This window comes from Pleuronectes platessa, chromosome 10 (assembly GCF_947347685.1).
Source record: "Pleuronectes platessa chromosome 10, fPlePla1.1, whole genome shotgun sequence".
Classification (NCBI taxonomy): Eukaryota; Metazoa; Chordata; class Actinopteri; order Pleuronectiformes; family Pleuronectidae; genus Pleuronectes; species Pleuronectes platessa.
The window spans coordinates 17892948-17918311 of record NC_070635.1 but is presented as its reverse complement, the minus strand read 5'-3'; the positions used below and the strand labels follow the sequence as shown (position 1 = coordinate 17918311).

Below are 25364 nucleotides of genomic sequence, written 5' to 3'. Positions count from 1 at the left end.
GTGTGTGTGTGTGTGTGTGTGTGTGTGTGTGTGTGTGTGTGTATCAGATGGAACGTTTCGATGTTCAGGTCTTGCATGTGTCTTTGCCTATGTGTGTTTGTGCGTGGATGTGTGTGTTTGTGTGTCTGTGTGTGTGTTTGTGTTCAAGTGCTGTGAGTGTGTGGAGCTGCTGGTGCATCAGTGTGAGAGCGTGTGCAAGTACCGGAGATGAAACCGTCAGATATCCATGTGTGTGCATGTGTATATGCGTGCGTGTGTATGTTTGCCCTTCAGTATTTGCTGACTCAGGCCGGTTTTCCCTTTCTAAAAGTAAATAACATTTGTCCGCCAAGCTGTCATCTGGCCCCACTGTGCCCTCAACCCGACATCTGAAGCTGGTAAGAACATCTCCATTCCTTCATCTTGGCGCCACGAGCACGTCTTCGGAGAGTCTTGATCAGCCACCTCCTGATGCAGAAGTCTTACAGCTTACATGCTTTTATTTCCTGCCAGCGTGTTAGATGAATTCCCCTCCATGTTGTGACATGTTGCTATGAATGTGTCGTCTGTGACACAGAGACTGTTCTTCAGCCAGAGACCTCGGGTTCCAGCTCACACACTTTGAGAAAAAAGGACGACTCAATGTGTGCGATGGCAGCGGCTGCGTTTCTGTTGTTTTTCATAACAAAAATGTGACGACAGCCAATGGGAAAGCAACACTGCAATGAGAGAATCCTAATATTTAGTTTGGGAATAGATGCCAGTGGTTTCTGTATGGCCAAAGCAAACCAAACCAGATCAAAACAAAACAAACCAGAATCTAAAAAGTTGGAAACATAGTTTAGGTAAATAAAGTCAGTCACAGTGCTGTTTTTGTGTTTAGCTATTTTTCATAAATTGGAAGTACTGTGGTTGTATATTGTTGAGCAATTGTGTACAATTTATTGCAGCCTGGTGACGTCTGCAGTCTTTGGCTTCTCTTTATGTATCTTTATATCTCTTTGTTCACTTTTATCCCTTTTTCTTAAAGCTGAGAAACTCTAACAGATTCTCAGAGAAAAAAAAATACTGCGATAACTACCATAGTTATCACATCATAGTTATCAAAATATACTGTGCAATATTCAATTCAAACTTATCTAAATCAGTCACTTTACTCTATCTTGAGAACACTTTTTTCAGAGTAATTCATCTTCTTCGTTGTTGTTTATTTTGATCTCTTTCTCTCTGTCCAATTCAGTTGAATTTAAAGAGGCCTTATAGGCATGGGAACCAAACAAACACAACTGAAAAATGTACAATGATTGTTGCTGTTGGAAGTCAAAGTACAAGTTAGACCTATAACCCTATGTTTCTACATTTATCAGTTAATTTATACTTTTATGACTTTAGTTGTGCAATCATATTCTTTTCACTCAGAGTTGTTTGTCTCTCTCCCTCTCCCTCTTCTTTTTCTCCTCTCTCTTTCCTCTCTCCGTCTCCTTTTTCTCTCTCCCCCAAGCCATCCCCCTGGAGGTTAATCCCTCCGGTTTCAAATAGAGATAACCATGGCAACAGGCCACGGCTTTTGAGCTTTGGATCTGCAGGACAAAGACATTGATCAGGATGAAATAGTATCAGGTGGAAGTGAAAAACATATAACATGTTACACATTGGGGTGTGTGTGTGTGTGTGTGTGCGTGTGCGTATTTGTGTGCGTATGCGTGTGCGTGTGCATGTGTGAATTGGAGGCCAAGAATTCTCTAACCCTGACTTAGCTGCTCAGTCGCTCATCTCACACTGTGTGAGAATCAACCAAGGATAGACAAAGTTGTTGTGCAATCGATACAACAAATCCCTGCAAGAGGATGTGTTTAAAATGATGAAGAGCATCAACTATACTGTTAAAATCGAAAAAAATTATTATAGCCATTTTGGATGATTGAATAAAATATTTGACTATCAGATTAGAGTGTAACTGTCTTTAATTTGGAGCCGCAGATTCACAGGGAAATGGTGTGGAGGGAAAACAACTCAGACTTAGCACTTCAACAAGCACAGGTTAGTGTCCTTGAGCAAGTTTAACCCCCAGCTGCTGCTGCTGCTGCTGCTGCTCAGTGGCCTATCACCGAAAAATGATCAGTCCTGGGAAGTGGGTCTCAATGTGCTTAGCTGTGAATTAATGACAGTGAAGCTTTGCCGTGTGCTGCTGGTGGATCTTATGAAGTGTGACCCTGAAAAAAGCACATATGTCACTTTCATTCACTTTGATTAAATCTTATGATATGAAAAAGAACTGTTCAAGTCAGTGGTTAATATTCAAAGTTGTTTATTTCGTATTGCCTTCATTTTGAATGCCGTCCGGTCTTACCTGCAATCTTAGAGCACATACTCTCTCACACACACATACTTGACCTTGCTGTGAGGGTTGCGGTGCGACAGAGAGAACAGTAGAGTTGATAAAAAAAGGTCTTTTATTGAAGTGTAAACCAGTCTTCCTCTCCTGGGGGACTCCATAGCCAAGGTCAGCATGAAGATGTGGCTGGACATGGGTAGCTTAGCTCCCTTTCATACAGCAAGTCAACCGGCTTGTGCAACTTTTATAAGTGCTGCAAGTGTTATATGCCCTTGGATGTCATGACGGTTTTACTGCAGTGCAGTGAAGTTGACAATAAGGTTGTAGCCTCTGCTTCAAAACCCTCCTTTACACTCCAACACTGACTTTTCCAATTCTCAAGAGCAGAGGAGACGAACCTTCTTCCTACCAAAAGCTTTATTAGATATTAATTATTTCGTACTTGCTTTGTGTATCCTTCAACGTTTTGTTGTTGTTGTAATTTCAGCTATTGCTTGTGATCTTAACCTCCTATATGGTAAAGCAATTTTTGATTTTGTATCTGTGAAAGGTGATGATGCTTCTGACTAAAACAAATCCTCTCTTTTGGTAGTGCAATGTATTATTTGCCAATTAAGAGAGGAATGCCTCTCTGTTATCAGTGATATCAACCATAAAAATTGTTGTTTAAGTGGCATTTGTTATGTCTGCTGTAACTTCTTGTAACCTGCATCAATAATCAGTCCTGGGAGGATTCTTTATGAAACTCCACAGCAGCAACAAGGCTTCTTCACAAATCCTCGCTCTGAATGAGGTGTTCAGCTTCTTAGCTTTTCACTCTCTAGATACAAAACCGGCCTGCATAACATTGTCTCTGTCAGAATGTGATTTTGTGAAAGCTGCTTGTTAGGCACACAAACTCCTGCAAAGAGCATTAACCTAAGCCAAGAGCATTTGTCATAGCCCCTCATCCAGTTTAGTGCCATGTTTCAAGCTGTAATGATGCCGCAGATTGGCCTTCTTCTTCTTTTCTGGAGTAATCACCCATATTCTGAATCATAGAATATGAATCAAATATGACTTTTCTTTCACTGTAATTTTACAATACTAATCTTGGCTCGTCTGCAGAGTATTTAACACGACATGGTGGGGGAAAAAAACTCCAACTTTGGTCAGAATCGAGTGCACCTCTTTCTTCCCCCCCGAGCCCATGTGATTCTTGTGTCTGAGCCATTGCTTTATTTTTTAATCACTGCAGTGCCCAGAGCACATGCCCCTCCCATGCACTTTCTGAGAACTTTTTTTAATTTAGCTGTTTCCTTTTAATTTGTTTTCTCCCTAGCTGTGGCTCTTAACTTCATTTTCCAGTGATTTGTCTGAGGACAAGCCACATGCCATTAGCAGGGTGAAAAAGATGCCAGAAACAAAAAGAAAAAGCTTATTCAATAAGTTTGTCTAAAAACTTTCTTTATTAATTTTCTCTGCCCTTATCCGAGAAGGTGCTTCCGCAATGATAATCCAGCAATCCAGCAGCCCTCCTGGTTTATTGCTTTCCTCTAATGAAATGCGCCGATACAGACAGACAATCAGGGAGTAGTTCAGAGAGAGGTAGTGCTGAATGTGAGTCATTGTAGGAGCAGAGCTGAACTTGCTTTTAATCTGTTAGAGAACGGGTCACAGTGTAGGCTGCAGACCATGCAGCTAGGACGGCAAGGTTTGATTCTCGCTCTTGACCAGTTGACCATTTTTCACCCTTTCTCTCTCTCCCATATTACCTGACAACGCCCTGCAGGATATTGTCCTATAAAGGAGACAAACCACTGCTGCGTCTTTAGCAAGAGGCTCTGCAGCCATAAATCTGAAGCCCACTGTTCAGAAAGATATTCGACTTAAATCAGTTATTGTTGCCGCATCACATAGACACTATACACTGACATTTGTATTTGTTTATCAGAGGGAATAAAAATGTGCATTAAATAACAAGCTGACCCAGAAATTTGGCAAACACCAGTAGTGCCTGATTTTGTTGCTTTAGCAGTTTTGTCCATAATAATAGGAACAATAGTAATGTAACCACAGCTCCTACATATTCAAGTCGCCACTGATTTATTAATTCACCATCGATTCAAAGCTGAGTTTAGTTTAGTTTTCCTCGGGGATACATTTTTTATCTTTTATCTTTAAGGTAAATGCAAAAGAAAAATAAATGCAGATGATATTCTGCTTTATATTAAATTGGGCATTATAAAATAAGTGTCATAATTACTTAAAACTTAAAGGGATTGAATTTGTTTCCTTCAACCGAAGGCAAAATCATTTTGAATGACTGTATTTCTTGACGTCATGCTTTTATAATATTTAGTTTGTACTTTTCCAATCCTGCTGCTCGGCTTCTAACTACATTTTGAGAGAAGAACTTTAGATTCACATACAGGTCACATTTCTGACGCAGTGTTGAAGTGTTAAAATCATTTTTTTATGTTTTGGTTGACATTTAAGGAACTGCATGGTCAAACTGCTGCTGCTGCAAAGTGCTCTACTGATCCTACTACTCACCTTATTACCAATAGTGGAACTTTCTTCCTGAACAACTCATACTGAAAAAATCAGTATGAGTTTTTAGACAATTCTTTTTAACTTATATTAAAAGCCATTCTGTTCTAGCTAGGTGTCCGTTGAACTTCCCATACTACAGCAATGTGTGCAATTTATTAATAATCTTTTTTATACCTGCTCTTGTGCTTTGTTTTGGTTTATTGTTGTTTTATATGTTTTGAAGCTTTGCAGAAAACGGATGAATACAGTCAATTTGTCTCTCTCCACAATCTGTCCCTTTAATTGTCCACATCGCTTCCTAACCTCTTTTTGTCCCTTTTCTTATCCAAATGCATGAAACAGTATTTACTGGGTCCATGCCACCTCAGATATAGACGGAGACACACAAACACATGCACACATGCAAAGTACCAGGGTGTGTACAGCACCTGCAGAGTCAGAGACACCCCCCCCCCCCCCCCCCCCCTTCTTGAATTCAGACTCCATTAATCATTTAGAGCAAGGGTTTCCCTGAAGCCTGTTCTGTCCTCAGGCAGAAACAACGACAGTAAGGTGACAAGGCCTCGAATCCCACTGAGATACATTTATCAGACATGCAAGAGATCTGATTAAAACCACTCCTTTTTAATGAGTATTCAAGTTTACTCATCATTTATTAAATCTTTAATATACAAGCTGGTGTTGTCCTTTAAACCTTTTCAAGCACCTGACTTCCCACACACACACACACACAACCACTCTACTTTAGCTTTGCCATTAAAAATGATTTGAAAAAGAATCTCTTTTAATGAACATGTCAAATGTCCTATTCAAGGTTATTTCACTTAAGAGCTTCCAGAGCTTGTGGATATATAGGCCACAGACAATTATTTCTCCCTATATAGTAATGGGTTGAATGTCTCCAGAGAATTGTGTTTAATTCCCGAAATAATAGAAATTGGGCATTTTACTTTATGTTAAAGGGGATATTATTGCTGTGGTCACATCCTTTCAACTTCCAAAGTAACAGCCAGTATTTAAAACTGGTTCTACATCAGGTTGATGCCATGGTTAATTGACCACAAAGGTAATTCAGCTCTGCTGACCTCCAGTGGATTTACTTAGAGCTAGGATCATTCAAATTGAAGTTGGAGGCTTTAGAAATGATGGCACAGTCGTAGAAATATTCAGAAGCAGAAAAGCAGTTTTCCACTCAATGGCTCTCTAGCAGCTGTGAAGTGGCAAAGAAACCCTGAGTATTCAAAGAAATGGCATCACACTCGACTAAGGGAGAGACAGACTATGTTTCAATGTTTAATTCAATTTTGTGACAGGCAGAACGTTTTTCCTCCCTCTGGCTCCCAACACTGTGTCTTCACACTGCATGACTCATTTAAAGCAATGAGAGAGGCCTGTCTCGATAATGGGGACGGCACACACACACACACACACACACACACACACACACACACACACACACACACACACACACACACACACACATAATACATTCTCTATTCAAACATGTATCACTAAATTCAACCATAACTTTAGGTTTGTCCCCCTCAGACCTCTTGCTACCGCATTGATCTTCACTGTCCTATTTTTCTCCTTTGCAATTTTGATAAGGTTTCTCTCCTTCTCATCCCATCTCTTTTTTTTTCTTATTTCTAACTCACACTGTCTCCACTGTGTGTATTAAAAGGCCAGTAATTCATCATAGAGTCAGAGCAGAGTGCAGTCCCTGCTGCACACACAAGTGTGCAGGCTGCTCGTCTGCCAACCATCCAGAGCCGGAATCAATCACCCAATCCTGAGACACTGAAACCATCAGGGGGGAGGGGAGCGAGGGGAGAGAGGTGCAAACAGAATGAGGAAGATGGAGGGAGAAAGGGTGGAGGTGAGCACAGAGACAGAGAAGCTCTGGGTGGATTAAGTAAACATTTCCTGTGCTGAATACGGAACAAAATGGCTTGTGAATTAATCAATTTATTTCCCTTGGGTGTAATTTGAAATAGAATAAAAGATACTGCGGATCGATTCACACATAGAGAGACTAAACAACATTCTTGCCTAATTGTAATTTTACATCTGTAATGCTGTTTTTCTTGCTGTGCATGTGCGTGTTTATTCTCTGGACACAAGACACTAACACAATTCATGAGTGTGGGCCAGATTCCTAACAGTTGAGTAGAAGTGAGGTCATATGTGGGTTGATGGCAGAGGTGGCAAAAGCACACAATCTTTACTCAAATATAAGACTTGTGTTAAAAATGACTCAAGTAAAAGTATATGAACTGTTTCAACCTCTTTACTCAAGTTAACATATAAAAGCACAGGATTTGAAATGCACTCAAAGTATGAAAGTAAAAAGGTCCCCTCTAAAGGCTGTATCTGTGCTATAAGAAAACAAATATGTAACTAATATGTTAACGTAAAAGTCATCAGCATTTTTTACATACGTATATAAAGATACCTGTATAATCCACTTTAAAGTTACCAAATATTTCTACTTCTATGCTTTACTTCTTTCCCACCTCTGTGGTCTGGTAAAATAACTGCCTGAGCTTCAGCTGTGGGAAGCTCAGAAAGAAAAACATGCATTTGTGAAGAGTTATAGTAGAATACATGTGAAACACGTGATCATGGTCATTGTAGTTGTTCCCCTCATAAGACAGAAGGCCTGAGGTTAGACCGCTAAGATGTGAGGCAACAAACTAAGCATGAGGGCCAAGGCAACACTATAACACATACAACCCCATGTAGAGGGATTACACATACACACACTTTTTCTTTCTCTCTCTCTCTATCTCTCTCTCTCTCTCTCTCTCTCTCTCGCTCTCTTCTGTAATACTGAATACTGTAATCAAGGCTAATGGGACTCAGCTGTTGACTGACACACACACACACACACACACACACACACACACACACACACACACACACACACACACACACACACACAGTCAAGTAGTATCCGTAGGCGTAGTTTACTTTCATGCACCTGCCCCTCGTGTGCGTGCAGACGTGTGCTTGTTTGTACGTGGTGTGTGTTTCTCTGTGTTAAAGGAATAAACATGGATTTCATTCCTCAGTTAAAGGTCAATGAAAGCTAAAACTTCTCCGAGTCAGGCGATCTCTGCAAGCAACCTGGCAGAGAAAAACATGCTGCGTAAAATGGCACAAAATCTCTCCGTTCTTTATTTTTCTGTGTTTTTATAATTTATTATTATTAACTGAGTCATTCCAGTTATTTTCAACCTGAGTCACACTTTTCTATGACTTTTACTCATGCAGTTTACTTTGAACCAAATCCTCATCCATTTGACACAGGCCAACCTCCTTAAGCAGTAGGGTGAATGGAGCTTAAAGGTTAAGTCTAGGTTAGGTTAGGGTTTGGGTCAAGGTTAGGTTTAGGGTTTGGGTTAGACAAGTAGTAACTATGGTTAATGTTAAAATAAGTCTCTAGGGAATCAATGGAGGTCAATGTAATGTCATCTGAAGTCATGGAGACACTACTGCACGTATATATATGTGTGTGTTGTTGTTTGTGTGCGTGTATTTGGTAAATACTTGTGTGTGTTGTGACCAGAGCTGCCCTTGTGTGGCTCATTTTAAACCTAAATATTTTCTTTGATCCGTGGAGGATTTTCCCTTCGCATGCACCGCAGCTGTGTGATTTCAAGAGTGGGAGTTCCAAGTCTGTCTCACTGTGACCAGAGTCATCTATCTAGACTGTGACTCAGAGAAAAGCAGAGCATCTTCAGCAGAGAAGTCTGAGTTATTTACCTTTCTGTCTAAGTCTGAATATCTCCCTTCGTCAGCAGGGATTTTCCTTTAGCAGAGTGTCCAATACACAGAGTGGCACATTTATCTTCCCACACAGGGCAACTGACTTTGAATGCAATATTCTACATTTGCATGCATGCTTGTGTATGGATATGTGTGCGTGTGTGCGAGTGTGTTTATGTAAGCACTGGCAGACGAAAACAGCAATATCAAAAGGGAAAGGTCATTTCTAACAGCTGTGGAATTGAGTCATTGATCCTCATTGATCTTCTAAATCTTTCTTTATCGCTGAAATTGTCAGACTCCAATTTCAAACTTTAGTTTCACTGCTTTTCAACACACGCTAAAATGTTGATGAGGATAATTTTTCAAGTCTCTGCCCAGTCTTCATTCTGTGCAGAAGTGAATTCAAAGGTTTATCTGAAGATAAAAGGAGGCTTTGTCAGTCTTGGTCATAAGTTAGTTAAAATAAGTGGTTTTCTAGCTACAATCTTTAAAGCATAAAATACCCTTGTTATGTTACATTCCCTGTGCTTAACATAACTTAGAAACAGTGTGAGTGGAAACAGAAAGATGAATTTCATAGTAAAAAGACTAACTTTGAAAAGCCAAATCAGGGCTTGAGATATATTTAGAGAGCCACTAGATTGCTTGGGATAAAGAGGGAAAGCCTGTGGATCGTTGCTGCTGGGTTGCAAACTGGGACGTGATCAGGGTCAGCTGGGTGAGGGGGTCTGAGGTAAAAAGACCAGAAAGTCCCAATGACCCAACGAACATCACTGAGGATGCTCCCCAGCACATTTGAAATATATCTTGCAACCAGGAATACATTTTTGCACAGAGAAAGGTGTTAATAATTTTGTCAATCATCAATTTAGGAACATTAGCAAGAATTTTCAGTTTGAGGAAGAGGAACCATTATTACAAGCAACGCCTCTTTCACTATTCATGGCAACTGAATATTGTTTTTTTGCTGAGTCAAAGTCCAGTGGGGCAATTCTTCAAATCTGCAAAACTTCAAACTAGAAGCTCATATTGACAACTAGAATGGCATTCAGAGAGCACCATATTGCACCCCTAAACATGTCTGATTGTTTTCATCAAGATCCTTGAAATAGTCTGTGAGGAATCAATGGAAATGTAGAAAAACTTTAAATCTCACAATGGTAAAGAAAGTGAAAAACCCTCCTGGATTCGCCCCCTGATCCACATTCGAAACTAAAAATGTGAAAGGTTCTTTCTAGACCCATATTGCAAGTTGTGCGGTTATCTGTCCAGTAGAAAACGCTCCCTCAATGCCAGAGGTAATAAACATGTCTGCATGTTCTATTGTCATTAGAGGGATGGGAATGTGTTTTTGAATCGTCTTACGATATGGTTGAAACCATGGTGCAGACAAATCTGACTGTTCTGTGTGAGCTTTGTGTTGATGAAAACAAGATACACCGGCAATTACCCCATAGGTCCATGTTTATACTCACTGACAAGAAGCAGCAAGGTTGGGGCTGACACGCAGGGAATTCATATACACAGCCGCTGCTGTGAGAAAGCTTTGCATTGAAAAAAATAACTTACAACTGAGCTGATATTCTGCAGTGAAGCACTGTATGTAGCTGAAAATGTAATAAAGCCACCATTGCAAATCCAAGTTACGGGAAATCCGTGAAGGAATCACAGGAGAACTGCAAACACACCCAACGTCATTTCACAAGCTTTAAAATAAGTCTCAGAGTTTTCTGTCTTTCAATAACATTAGCTGCAGAGAACACCTGAGTTTATTCTCTGTTGGGCTTTACTCTTACTGTACTTTCAAGTTTCATTATCAACAACAACTTGCTGGGTTGTTTACAACCTGTAAAAAGATAAACGATAAAGCCGAAGATTTCTTATTCAGTGTGGTTAACGAGCTAATTTCTTCCAAACACAATGTGTCTCAAAATCTCAGTTTCAGTCAGAAGTGGGTCGGCGGTTTCGCCTCTGCACACATTCTCCTTCCAGATTGTGGTTAATGTAACCAGGGAGATGAATGCAGATTTGCGCAAACAAGAGGGATGCCATAACCTCTCCTCCGCTCCTCCATGTGCTGATTGTGATACATGTCCGTGTTGTCTATTCCAACGCCCGCGCCTGAAAATGTGTGATTTTTCTTTGTTTTTGTAATATCGCCTCAATCCAGGGAAATCAAGAGTGAGATGGGTACAAAATCAACAGCGGCATCGTGGTGGGTTATTGAAATCACATTACACTCCAATTCACCGTCTCCAGACACAGTTGCCTGCAAGACACATTTATTTGCTCAAGTACTTCTGGGATATGAACTTAAGTGCTTTTGGAGCACCCACATGTGAATGAACTCGACTTGACTTTGCTCAAAGTTTCCATTCGCACAAAGTTATTTCTCAGCAATCTCACTCTGCATGTTGCAAATGACTCACCCCTCTCTCTCTCTCTCTCTCTCTCTCTCTGTCCCCTCTCTCCCTCTGCCTCTCCACCTCTTTGTCTCTCGCCCCCCTCCCCTCTCGCTCCGTAACATCTGTCATGCGCTGGAAACAGCTTCACACCAACTGTGCCTCTCCCTGACTGTGTAGCCTGCCAGCGAGTCAGACGGCGTTTTCAGGCCCATTAAACCTCATTGCTGCATCATTATAACTGCGCCTGCTATCATGCTATGTCGCGGCTACCTTGCGATGCCACAACACCTGCTGAAGAGCTCGGGTTTAAAGAGAGGGCGAAGCAAATGTTAAATACCTGTGAAATACAGCGACTGAGTCTGTGTATGTGATGAATGGATGGATGGATGGATACGTGGGGAGACAACACTTGAGCGGCACATTTCTTTGCAGTGGCGCCTGCATCTTAAATAGAAACACTTCACATCGACAAATGACGCATCACGGCCTCTTGCAGGGACAAGCCATTATTGGAAATGGATGGTCACCATTCCAGCTTGTCTTTTACTTAATCCTGGTCATTTCCTCTTCTAATCTAGCTATTCTTCACTCTCCTTTACCATCCCTCTGCCCATCTCCTCTCTACCCCCCTCCCCCCATTCCACTCTACAACTCTTCTCCACTTTCCCCTACATGTCATCCGCCCCTCCTCTTCCTCATATTAAAAGCTAATCTCCTATGATGGAAGCATTGCTGTCTAAAATGCTGTCTGAATGCTCAATTAATATTTAAAGAGAATTTCTTCCTCACACTTCTCATCCTCCCCTTTCTTCTCCTTCTTCTCTTCGCTCTTTCTTCCTCTTCCACGACTTACATTTTCCTCCATTCATCCATCACCACCACATCTTCATCTTTCTCTCTCTCTCTGCATTTCTGCCTTCCTCCATCTTCCTCATCCTCAAGCAAAGTTCTAATCTTTCATAATGATTGTCGGGGAGTCTAAACGTTCTCTAACGGCTGAATCAATACTTAATGAACATACCATAAATACTTTATGAACCCTAAACCCTGAAATCCCAAGGGTTTCATTAGCCATGGAGATATACTCTTTTCTCCATCTTCATGATGACTGCAGCTCAGTGAAATCAACATGGATACTGAACGTCTCATCATTTAATGCTGTGGTCAGTTCATGTTAGTAGGCATGATGTAACTGCTGCTGCCTCTTGGAGAGCACGTGTTTGCTCTTGTATTACAAGCAGTGAGCACAAAACCATGGACGGATTTCTTCAGAGGCTTTTTCAGACATGCACTAGACTTCGGATTATCCGCGGCGTTTCTCCTGCCAGCTCTCTAGTAAAGTTCCGGAAAATGTCTGAGTGAGACGACGTTAGAGGACAGCAGGATATCAACCAGAGGATTCACCATGAGCCAGTGTGCGTGTTGATGATGCTTCTATCATGCGACAGGGTCATACATGTTCAAGACATCGACAAAGATTTCTAGAGAGCTTTCGGTGCTAAGGGCCGATGCCAGTCTAATTGTGGTGTAAATAAAAACATGTGATCTCCTCAGTGGAATTTAAACCTGACTGAACTAGTTTGCTTTTCTGAGTGAATGATCGGAATACCTGAAGCATTGCTGCAGGTTTCCCCCAGCTAAAGGCCACTTTACTGTCAGAGATCTTGCAAGTTAAGCATCTCTGCAACTTAAAATTCTATAATTTACGCTATTGTGACTGGTGACTATGGTGACTCAAGTTCACAATATGTGACTGTGTAAACAGTTTCCACAACATTAGCAATACCTGGGACACACACACACACACACACACACACACACACACACACACACACACACACACACACACACACATGCATGTCTCTCTATAGTTGTGGGGACACTCATTGACATAATGTATTCCCTAGACACTTACCCTAACCTTAACCATCACCACATATGCCTCACCCTTACCCTATAAGGACCGGACAAAATGTCCTCACAATGATGGTATTGAGCCAAAATTGGGCCTCGTAATTATAGATAGAGATGCGCAAACACACACAAAAACACACACTGTTGTTTGCCCTAGTAAAACAATATAACAAACCATTTTGAAGTTGTGTACTCGTAGCAGCATAGGACGGTCTATATGCACTTTGTATTTGTTTTATTTTCCATGACAACATTGGAAGCACATGTATGAACTATGTCAGGCTTAGTGCCACATGTGTTTCTGTTGCCTGGGATTGTGCACGTGAGATGGAGGAATATAATCTTCAGGCTGAGATATGGAGCAGCGTGTTGGAAGCAGAAACCCCTTTGTTCTCTGTGCAATAAACTTGCTCCATTTGCACATGTTATGTCAGCATATTGATTGTAATAACTTCAGTAGACCAGTGGTTCTTAGCAACATACCTGTACTTTCATACTCATGTAGGTGTTATTATTATAGGTCTGTACAGTAGTGTTCTGATGTCCTCTATCTTGTGCACCCGACTTCAAGCCGCGCCTGGGATAATAAAGGAATAAACGACTGAACGGAAATAAAAGATGTGACTAATGTTTAATATGAGGAAGAGCCCTCTGATAAAAATGTATCGGGGATGTTCCAGGAACTCCTCGGCACTGACTGTAATAAAACATATTGTGTTTTATGCATCTACACCACCACGGTATAAAGGCTTATTATGAATAAATAAGAATCATTAGCATACAGGGGATACACAGCATCTGCAGCCATAAACTTTTATGAAACAGAACATACATCCGTTTCACCATCAACCCTGTGCGACTGGGCTTCCAGACAGTTCTAAGAAATATACAGTAATGGCTGAATCATGAAGTTCTAATTACACGTACATACATGTATTATAGAGCGTTTTTTTATTTTCTATCAACAGTAAACTACTGTTAATAGAGCAGCCTCCATCACAACCTCTACTGCACCCATCCCTCTTTAATTTGTAATCACTAGCTACACACACAGACACACACACAGGCCTGCCTAGGATCGTTTCAGTGGAGTGCTGCCAAACAGAACGGAAATAATTGAAGTATACAAGTCTAACTAACTGAGAGGCAGATTAAATGGAGGTTTCCTCATTTCTGCGGGGTTAAAAATTGCGAGTCTTTTAACATCTATGAATCCTGAGGGTGTTACCTTATCGCTTCAGGGGTTCTGAGTGTGATCGCAGTTCACTGTCTTTCCGAGGAAATGTTAAATCCCTCGTTTGAGGATAGTGTCAGTTGAATCATATTTTTTTGCACCGGGATATTCAGACATAAATATGGAAATAAACAACTGCAATGACACAGCCTTAACCTTTAATGCATTTTAGTGCCACAAAATCAGCTTTAGTGAAGGTAAATAGTCAACTCTTCTTACTCCTCTTGCTATATTTTGAGACCTGAAAGGAAAACGTTTTTTTTGCTCAGCACAAGGGCACTCATGTCTAGATTTATCCTTTTAGAGGTTAAATACGACTTTTCAACTCTTCACCATGGTGAGCATCTGATCCAGCAGTGATCAATGTGAAGTTTATTTATTTTTGAATAATCGTTGTAAAAAACATTTTCTTTTGTTGTTTTCTTAAAGAACATGAAGCATGATTGTGAGACCCGATCCTTTGATTGATTTCAAGGAGATGTGTTTTCATGGTTCCCAACTCTCCGAGTCTAAAATATGGATCTTTTGCCCAAGCAAGGCGATGGAAGCAATGATATCAGGTTCCTTATCTTATATTCTTCTGTTTCCACAGCAACAGGAGCAGGACCCCACCAACCTTTACATCTCCAACCTGCCGGTGTCCATGGACGAGCAGGAGCTGGAGAACATGCTGAAGCCTTTCGGTCACGTCATTTCCACGCGGATACTGAGGGACGCCAACGGCCTGAGCAGAGGAGTCGGCTTTGCCAGGTAGACAGACACAGACAGACGCACACACAAGATTTTCTGTTTCTGTAACAGTTCCTGATAAATGTGGCGGTTCATCATGATGTTGGAGTTTGGTGGACAAATTAATGCATAATTACTTCATAGACAAAATAATACTGACTCATAACCACCAAACTCTGGTCCAAATTAATTTTTCAGATAATAGCAAGAGACAATGTTACGCTTAGTTGACTCCTGGTCATTTACAACTAAAGGACTTTTAGCTCTAATGATACAACTCCACATTCCTCTACCCTTGGCCCCCTCACCCTCCTGCGTGTGTGTGTGTGTGTGTGTGTGTGTGTGTGTGTGTGTGTGTGTGTGTGTGTGTGTGTGTGTGTGTGTGTGTGTGTGTGTGTGTGTGTGTGTGTGTGTGTGTGTGTGTGTGTGGTCTTCTCAGTTACACCATGGAGTGTGCCAGTGATTAGAATGCAGTCAGGGCTCCATTCAGGGTCACTGGCTATGTGAAGCAAACCCAAAACACGCACACATAGACACACACATGCATGGTCACACACCCATTACTATCACATACACAATCTCTCTCTCTCTCTCTCTCTCTCTCTCTCTCTCTCTCTCTCTCTCTCTCTCCTATCGCGGTTTTTCTCTCCCCACCACACACAGAGTCACACACACTGGCTTTTGCTTGCCAAGCAGGCAATTAGTCATTGAGCCGTGATTGGGTGAGCGGAGCTGAATCGGGGCAGACAAAGAGGACATGACACACAACAGATCAGACTGAATGGAGCTTTTAAACAGGGACAAAGGAGAGGAAACCCCATTGAAAACACAGAGACACAAACACGCACAAGCACACTCACGCATAGACACATAAGCAGGCAGGTATTTCACGTATCTGCTGCAATGTAGGACACATCTGCATGCTGTTTTATGAAACCACAGTATCTCTTGGGCACATTGAATTGTAAGAAAAAGAGCTGATTGTCCTCAAGAAGCCCCCATTTCGTTTTCTCTCTCTATTTATCTCCTGCTCAGGATGGAGTCGACGGAGAAGTGTGATGTGGTGATCCAAAATTTCAATGGGAAATTCTTGAAAACCCCTCCAGGCATGACAGGTAGGTGTCGATCACCGAGACGATTGCTTCGTTCTCTCTGTGCCGGTGTTTTTCTACAGTGCGAGGGCGGTGTTTGTCTATAGCTCGGGGTGTTCATGTGTAGCATCATCAACGCAACTTCTTGCAGAGAGTTGCTCATCTCAAAGGTCTGATTATTTGAACCTGAGCTCAGCTGGCCGCCAACCTTTGAATCACCGCCAGGAAGTTCTGAGGTTTTCGTGATGTGGTAGAAAAAGCAACATGTCAGGGATCCGCTATGTTTGTGAAGCGTGGGGTTACGTTCTCACTATGGTGAGGTGGACAGCTTGCAGCTAGTGTTTCATTTCTGCTATAGAGGAATTGAAACTTTTTTCAACCTAGAGGCTTGTTTATTCCACCTTTACATACAAAAAGAGATACGTCGGTTTCAAATGATGTTACCATCACTGCCCACGCACTTCAATCTGTCCTTGCCATTGGCTTGTTTTTATTAAGTACATCCTCCAGAGGGCAACGCAGAGTCAAGAGTTTCTGACAACAAACATGATTATGGGTCAAGTAACATCATATAGATGCCTGTAGTTTGTTCTTAAGTCTTCAGTCTTTCCTCAAATGTTCAGTCGTGGACATTTCTTAGGATTGTCTGGCTTGAGCTGTTTGCTACACTGCCTCCCCACGATTTTATGCGGTACAGCTACTATTGCGTCATGCAAAATGCATAAATATGGATAAAATTAATGCAGAGGACAAACCTAAGGCTCCATATGTTCCCCTATACGTACCTAAAATTGGGCTTTGATAAGACTTTAGTTTAATGAAAATAAAGACATTTACTTGATCTACTATCATCTTTTTTCCCACAAGCCTTGATTGCATTGATGTGGAGGGTATCAAAATGGTAATCAGAAAATGCTAACATCCACTGATTCCAAATGCACGCACTTATCAAATGCTGATATTTTGTTTTCCGACATCTGCACTTAATGTTAACAGTTGTCCACCTTCCATAATTAATGAAAATACTACCATAATTTTCATTGACAGAATATATTGTCAATATAAAACTTTGGTCATTGCTTTCACTGAAATCCTAAAAGGGGTCATCTCGATTATGGACTTAACTTTGCAAAATTTCCTGATTTGATAGTTTAAAAAAATTAATATAAAATCAGGTCTTAAAATCAGACCAAGCACTGAATGACAACGTTTGATTCTTGATTCCAAACACCCCACATTTCTGTTGCTATGTAGGTCCAACATTCAGAATTATGAATTTCTTTGTGGGTTTTCTTTTGCACGTAGATGCATTCACACTATCTTTGTTTTGATTTTCACCTCTCACATCAGGACATATCTGCCTTAGACCACCTTGAATTTGTTTAGTAGGAAGGTCTTAGTGATTAATTCCTGAATTTAACAAGACAGGGATTGAGAAGCACGCACAAGACACATGGTCATACACAGACAAACAACCCTTTAAGCAAATAATCTGTCTTGGATTGTCCACCAAAGTAAACAGCAAAGACTTTCAACAAAGAGTGGAAGAGACCAGGGGAAAGGGTGGAGTGTAGAAAGAAAAAGAGAAGAGAAGGAAAAGGAGGATGAGGGCTGTGTGGGTGTAAAAAATAATGGCATGTACTGGATAGGGAGAAAGACAAAAAATGTGAAATAACAGAGCAAGGACAAGGTGGTAGAGGGAGAAAAAAAAAAGAGCTGAGGTGAGGAGAACCAAACTAAAAGTGACAGAATGAGGGAGAAGATATGGAGATAGAGAGGGATCAGATAGAGACAGAGAAAGAGAGAAGAGTGCATCACACTGAGGAACATAGAAATCAAGCTCAGGCAGAGAGAGCTGTGCCCAGTGCCCTGGCAGCATGATTTGTGAGGTAAAGCATGGTGGGGGACACAGTTTTTCATTCGGACGTAAGCAGACACACACACACACACAGACACACACACACACACACACACACACACACACACACACACACACACACACACACACACACACACACACACACACACACACACACTAACACACATACACGCACACACACAGAGACACACACATCTGCTGTATTTCTATTAACTGTGAGGTATAGCTTTGTAATTTAATAGCAAGTGAATGATGCATCATTAGAGCAGTCACTGCTTCTTTTGTGCATGTGTGTGTGTGTGTGTGTGTGTGTGTGTGTGTTTGTGTGCGTGTGTATGAGCTTGCCTTTGTGTGTGTGTGTGTGTTTGAGACCAAAACCTTAACTGTCCACCAAAAAGGTTTGAAACAGAAACCTTTTTTGGTGGACTTTGTAAAGAATATCGAAGACCTCAGTGTTGAAAGTTAAAAGCTAGGAGGACTGAAGTGACCTCCTTCATACCAAAGATGCTTCTATCAATATTTACATATTAGCAATAGTTCAGATGACATAAAGTGTGTAAATCATAGAGTTGATGAGTCAGAGAAATATCACCTCCTCAGATTTTCAGCAGACACCTTTTTTTATTTTTGTGTCCAGCAAACTTGTTGTTTTTCAGTCTCAGAGCTCTCATTCTCTCATCCTCCTCCATCATCCAGTCAGCAGCTGTTTTGCAGTAAGAACACCACACACTACCTGACCGGCCCCAAACGTCAACCGTAGATGACTTATTTCAGCATTTGACACCTAAACACTTCAGAGTGAACACTGTTTTCTTGTCAGGTGACAGACAAGAAACAAGACTTCAAATCACTGTAAATGTTTTCATACCTTCTGGATTTGCGGCAGCTTTCTGCAGAAAAACATCATTGTTTACAGTATTTATAGCTTGTGATAAAAATAGAAACAGGTTTAAACTTAACACCACACTCACAAACATAGATACGCTCCCTCCCTCTGCAGACGCCAAGTCGCTGACCTCTACATTGAAGGAAATGCATTATTTTTCTTTGTCAGGGTTCTCCATCTTCTCCTTTCTCCTCTGTATGTCTGTTTATGTGTGTATGGGAGAGAGCATATATGTTGACCTCTTAAGTCGCTCTGGGTTCACCAGCCAATGAAATAGGGAGAATGTGGCCCGGTGGATCCTCTGTGAACTGATCCACAAACCACACACACACACACTCTGCTCACCAATCTAAAGTGAAAATGTGTCTCTAAAGCCAGATTCTGCTGATTTATGTCACTGGTTTTCTGTGTCACGGACACTCTGGCATTTCCAAAGCTGTTGTAGAAACAGGCCATTGAGCTTTGTTTTGTTCATAGTCCTTGTTTTATAAAAACAACACAAAGAACTGCTGTTGTAAAGCGTTGAATCTACCATGCAGAAGCAGTTAGTAACTGTGTCAATGTCTGGGTGCTTGACTATTTCCGCCGTCTGATTTATTAATTCCGCAATCCGTCCATCGAGCTGATGAATAGAGAGGCAACAGTAATATTTGCCTCCCTAGCCTCAAGATTAATCAAGGCATTGATCACATGACCAGAGCTCCCATCAGCCCCAGTTAACAGGAAATCCATTGATCCACAGTGCTCTGCTCCTCCCAGTGGGTCTCTTCATAGAGATAGAGCAACTAGATTAGGTGTAGACTTGATTCTCTAAATTTTTATATTTTATTTACACAAGAGCAGGAATGTAGTCTGACTTCAATCAATGTTATGGTCTTTGTAAGGTTATACTATATGACCACACAGCTTGAATAGGATCATTTCATCAGGTCTTAGCGCTCAATCAACGGCTTGAGGTGTCCGTGGATAAAAAGTGATTGTAACATCTTTACTCTTTTTAATGTCTCATCACTTGCAGTGAGCCGATGATCCTGCATATTCGACATTCCACTCCAATGGTTAAATGGAGTCGCGGTCGGTGTGTATTTACTATATGTTGTAACTCTGTCTTCTCATTGGCCATCGTTCGATAATGTTTTGCTGACATGCAGTGAGGGGAGAGACTCGGCTCCAGTGGGAGGCCGCCTCTATCCAACCAGAGAGAGCATTTATCGTGTAAAGCTTCATCATGACCATGTCACTTCATGTCACTGCTTGATGTATTAAACCTCCCAGATCTATGGGCGCTTTCACACCTGCACTTCAGTTCATTTGGTTCAGGCCAAGCGGGGGAAAAATAGATATATCGTTGTCTTTCAAGCTGTAAAAATACTGTTATATGAGCTGACAGTTAACAAACTCATTGGACAACTTCACTCAATGTATACAATCTTCTCTGGTGGTCACAAAGAGCTGATGCAGAAATAACTGATTATGAATATTATTATTGGAGGAACTGGACCTTGTGTTTTGCACCGTAATATTCCAGGAGGACAGTGTGTGGTCTTTTATTGAGGAATGGCTGAGATCCCTGTAGTATAGGACACACACACTCCGGGCACCTCTTTGCGAACAACTCACTTTCTTATTTAAGAGAAATCCTTACACACACTTAGTAATATGCACAGGTGTTACCATGGTTACCTAATCTTGACTGTAGGCCTGTAGGCTCTACATTTATACAGATTGCCTAGAAAACAGTATTTAATGACTTATGATCCATAGATAGTATAACATTAGTTAAGCCTTTGAATTCAGACAAAAACCACGTACATGTATCTACTACTAGAAACCCCTGTGTTGGTTTGGAAGCAGTTATTAGGTTTGACTGGAAACCTTCACAACAGCACTAACAAACCTCACTAAATGGTCAAATCGATACAAGGTTATTAGACTTGGAATTTCATTTTTGAGGAATTCAAATTCTTCTATTTCTTTTTATCATTTTCCCATTTTGTACATTTTGAGTTTTTATTTGGTTTTAATCCCCAAGGTGTCAATACGCACCTTCACAGTCTTGCGACTCCCTCAGATAGTTTTGTTTTGTCTCTCAGTTATAAAAGCCTCATGCAACAGATAATACACTCAACTTGAGATGACTGAGTTTCTCTTTTAGTATCTCGTTGTGTCACAATAGCAGCAACACAGCAATTTCTCATAGTATTTGTGGTATTACGTAGCCTGGATGCCAGACGAATTTAGCCCCGCCCACAACAGATTTGGTCGGGCAGTTCGGTCTGGAGTCGCTCCATTGGGAAAAAATTATGGCCGGACCGGGCCAATCAGATTGTCAGGGCGGGCTTTATACGATGATTGACAGATGATCAACGGTAACGTAATCAACCACGTCATCACAGTGCCCTCGGGTTGAATTCGTTTTCAACAAACATGCCTGCCGCTGGCGAGCTGAGATGTGTAGATGCTGCCATTGAGTCTGTTTTAGAAGACATCGACAGCGCATTCATTTTGAAAGAGGAACACAGAACGTGGAGGCGACGCCAAAGCACCGCGCTAATCCCTATCGCCCCGGCGCTTGGCTGTTCACAACGGACACTGAAGCGACGCTGAACCGCCGGGCAGCGCTAATAATATCACCCGTTGATCCAGTAGATCGCTGCACGGCTTTGTGCCAGTCACACCGGAGGCTGAAGCACCACGCTGCGCCAAGGCTGCCTCGCGGTGCTTCAGCCTCCGGTGTGACCGGCACAAAGTTTTAACATGGGAGTGGATGGGAGCCAGCTGTTATTTAAGGCTTGGCGCTGCGCTGAAGCGTCCGGTGTGAACCCGGCGTTAGTAAATAACTCACAATGCGTTGCTTAGCATACGTCACATACTACGTTGCTCTGATTGGTTGTAGGTCTATCCAATTGAGCGAAGAGGAATTTTACTTCCTGGTCAGTTGAAACACGCCCCATCATTTTTTCCCAATGGAGCGACTCCAGACCGAACTGCCCGACCAAAATGTTGTGGGCGGGGCTAAGTTCGTCTGGCATCCAGGCTAGGTATTACGGCCATATTGTAGAGAAAATATGAGATTTCAAAAATAATGTTTTAATAATAGAAGAACATAGTTGTATTTTAAGATGAAAAAAGTAATTAGACAACAACAAAAACTGAAAATGAATCACCGGTTGGAGGAACCTGTGCTCAGCAGAGTTCAAGTTTCTTCTGGATCCAAAATCTTGAAACAATCTCATTGTTTTTTGAGAATCTATGAAACACCTTTGAATATAAGATTAATTGGCTTTAATTCGCTGATGTAATTTCTTAACCAAAATGTCTCAGCAAATTTTAAAGAAGTAAAGAATTCAGCACAAAAAAGTTACAAATTTCCCGCCCTTTGCACTTCTTATATGTCCTTGTTTCTGTACATGCTGTTTCTTTGTCCTCCCCCTCCCCTCCATTTATCCTCTTTCTCACGCCACCACTTCTGTCCCCCATTCGTCTCCATTGCTCCCATGCCATTTCTCCTTCACCCTCTTGTCATGCCTCCTCTCTTTTTCCATCCCTCTCCTACTTTTTTTGTCCAACCTCTGGTTGTCTCTCTCCCTCACTCTCTGATGTAGCGTTGTAGCTTTGATATTTCTCTTTGCCCGGCCTTCTCCTGATGGGAAGACAAATGGAGGACAAGAACCAAACGAGTCCAGATCTCAGAGACGGCGCATCACTCTAAGTAGATTCAATAATAATCATGAGGCTTTTCAAAATATGTACAGTGTTATGCGCATGGTGGGATCATGAGGCATTGAGCCCCCATTCATTGCCTCTATTCAAGTGGTTCAATACTTTCATAAATGGGAAATGAATTTTATTCAATGTCCTTGATAATGTAGGAAGAAATTGAATAAGGCTGCGCTGAGAAAAAAGATTGTGTAATTATGTGGCAGTACTGCACTGTCAGATCCGTAGTGAGCTTACCTACGTTATCTGAAGCCACTTATTTAACACCCAAACACAGCTATGGGTGTTAAGAAGCAATGCTTTTGGAGACCTAATCAAATAAGATCAATGCCATCGATTTCTGAAAGACATTTGGAGGATTGATTTCCTAAATGTGTTGTCTCCTCAGTGTATTGTTTTCCTCTTTGTCTCCCAGACAATTCCGTATGTGCTGTTTTAGGTTTATAATAAGCCAATGTAGTGAAAGTAGTAAACCTCCTCTCCCCTGGGGATACTGTGAGGGAATGTGCTTGGTGAAGAGCATCAGTTTTCTTTTAACCTTAAAAAAGAGTAAATATCTTCTAAAGCTCACTTCTCTGTCTCAGCTCAAAGTCCTTACAGTTTGGTTTATTGCAGTGGACACATCTGTTGAAATTTTAATGATATAAAGTGCTGCTAGCAACTCGAATAAATATTTTCTAATATATATTTTTACATTTATGTTTGCTTCTCCTCATGTGAGATGCTTGAACTTGAAGTTAGTAACCCTCCAGAGTGCATATTGTTCCGTCCCAGGGCTTTGAGCTCTTTGATGTTGGGTGTCCTAAACAAAAATATTATAAAATATTTACAATGCTGAAGGATTCATTCATTAAGCTCAGCTAAGCTAAGGGATTCCTTATTTTGTCACATTTGAGGATTAGATCCCGTTTTTCCAACTGAATGATTTCCCATGTTGCTTGCTAATGGATTGGATTTTATTTTAAATGAGAATTGTCCTATTTGAAGGACTGGCCTAAAACCATTGAGCCATCATCAACTGACGGTGTCTTTTTACCAACAGAATGGTGTCTTAGGCTGTTTCCACGTTCTTTTCATGTTTCTTGTCTTTGTTACATTGTAAATGTTTGATCAGGTTTGGTTTAGTTAGAGCTGGGTAATAAAACCATTATCAATGTCAGGGGTAGACAATGTAATTTTCAGCAATACCAATACCAATATAAATGAAGTCCAATATGTATCAATATAAAGCTCATGCATGAGATTTGTAGATTTGTAAAAAAAATTGCTCTTCTGCAAGTGTTTGTGATTCTTCGCTCATATAGAAGAGCTGCAGCCTTTACTCAGGAGCAAAAATGAGCCGTTAAACTCAGAATAAATAATAATGAGACCTTCATGCTGATAATCAGCCCTACTTTGGGTTTTAAATTGCAATTAAGGGAGCCAATTTAGACTTCTGTTGTCATCACCTACTTGGGCTGCGTCTGCCTACAGCTTGACATTGATTGTTTTGTTTACTTGCATGTGTCAGACGTGGTATTACCATATCATTATGGTATTAATACTAGCAGCATCAACTTTATCTACAGTATATTGTTTATCTTCTGAATTTAACAAGGTGCATTTAGAATAATCTGTCCCCCATCGCCCCCCTATATTTCTTTTTCATCTTGTTTCTTCTGCTGTGCGCCTCATACCAGAGGCGAGATGGATATGTTTATTTTCTCTGCTGGAGTTTTAACAGTCTCTGTGCTGCCCTACTGTGGTTTGCTCTATCCCACAGCTCCAATGAGTGGTAACAGTGTGTGCTCCACTCTCCACAGTACAAAGCCATGCTACCTGGTGCATGTCGTGTCGTGTCAGTTAAACACAAAACCCCACACTTCAATAAGTCTGCTTCAAATCACTAAAGCTCCAGTTCTTTTTTTTTTCACCTGTACACACACATTCAGACACATCATTCTCTACCCATCTCTGACATTTTATTGACATGTTTTGTGGTCCACACACTTGTTTCTCTTGCTGTTCTTGTAGCATACCGAAGTCACAAAGTTTTTTTCTCTAACTCACGGAAAGAAAACACTAAAACCAGAGTTATTATTAAATCTGAAAAGGAATGACATTTTGATAAATAGATGAAACAGGTAAATCAGCTACTGCAAGCATTAGTTAGTGAGGGTAAATAAATCTTAATAAGCCACAGTATGAAAAACAAACCAGGGGTCTGTTTTGTCCGACAATGCGCTGTCTGTTCACTTCAATTACTTTCCTTTGTTGTTTAGCAGCAGTGACTTCTGGGAGACACATGCAGTGACGCACACCACGTAGTAGCTCAGTGTGTGGGTGGGTCTGTTTAGTTTTGGTTTAACAGTATTTCACTTCACACATTTTCATAGGGATGAAGCTCAGAAGCATCTTGTACAGTAAAGCAAAATAAAAAAGAAACGCAGATTCAGTTTGAATACTGATTCTAAAATGTTTTACCTTATTAATGATTTGATCTATTAATTCACATAGATCTACAAAGCAATATATGTACCAAATACTAGGAACACCCCAATCCCACACCTCAAGGTCTTCGAAACCAATGAGAAAGTATTGAAAGATCCATATATCCTGGAAAATCACCTGCTTCTCATTGCATCACTGACAGATATTTTCCCCCTTCTATGATCAAAATGAGAACAACAGTTGGAGCACAGGCCCTGGTCGGAAGCTTTTTCTCTTCTCGGTGTGACCTATACACACTGACTTTTTATGGTCAATTTCCATAATGTGATCCCCTAAGGAGCCAGTACTGCCTCAGAGACCTGAGCAGTGTTCTGCACTGTGTAGGAGTTCCCTCTGCAAACTAAGAAGCGGCGTTTAGCTTTGTCACAATGTATAAAATTCCTCTCCCCATCT

The 25364-nt window shown here is 41.1% G+C and overlaps 1 protein-coding gene across 1 annotated transcript in view; it reads left to right on the top strand.

The window, feature by feature from the left end:
- The window catches only part of LOC128449166 (RNA-binding motif, single-stranded-interacting protein 3), a 122842-nt gene that overhangs the window by 69748 nt on the left and 27730 nt on the right, over window positions 1-25364 (top strand). The window contains exons 5-6 of the mRNA XM_053432216.1: window positions 14769-14926; window positions 15941-16020. Of these exons, the coding sequence (XP_053288191.1) occupies window positions 14769-14926; window positions 15941-16020 (238 nt within the window). The remainder of the gene's footprint in view (window positions 1-14768; window positions 14927-15940; window positions 16021-25364) is intronic.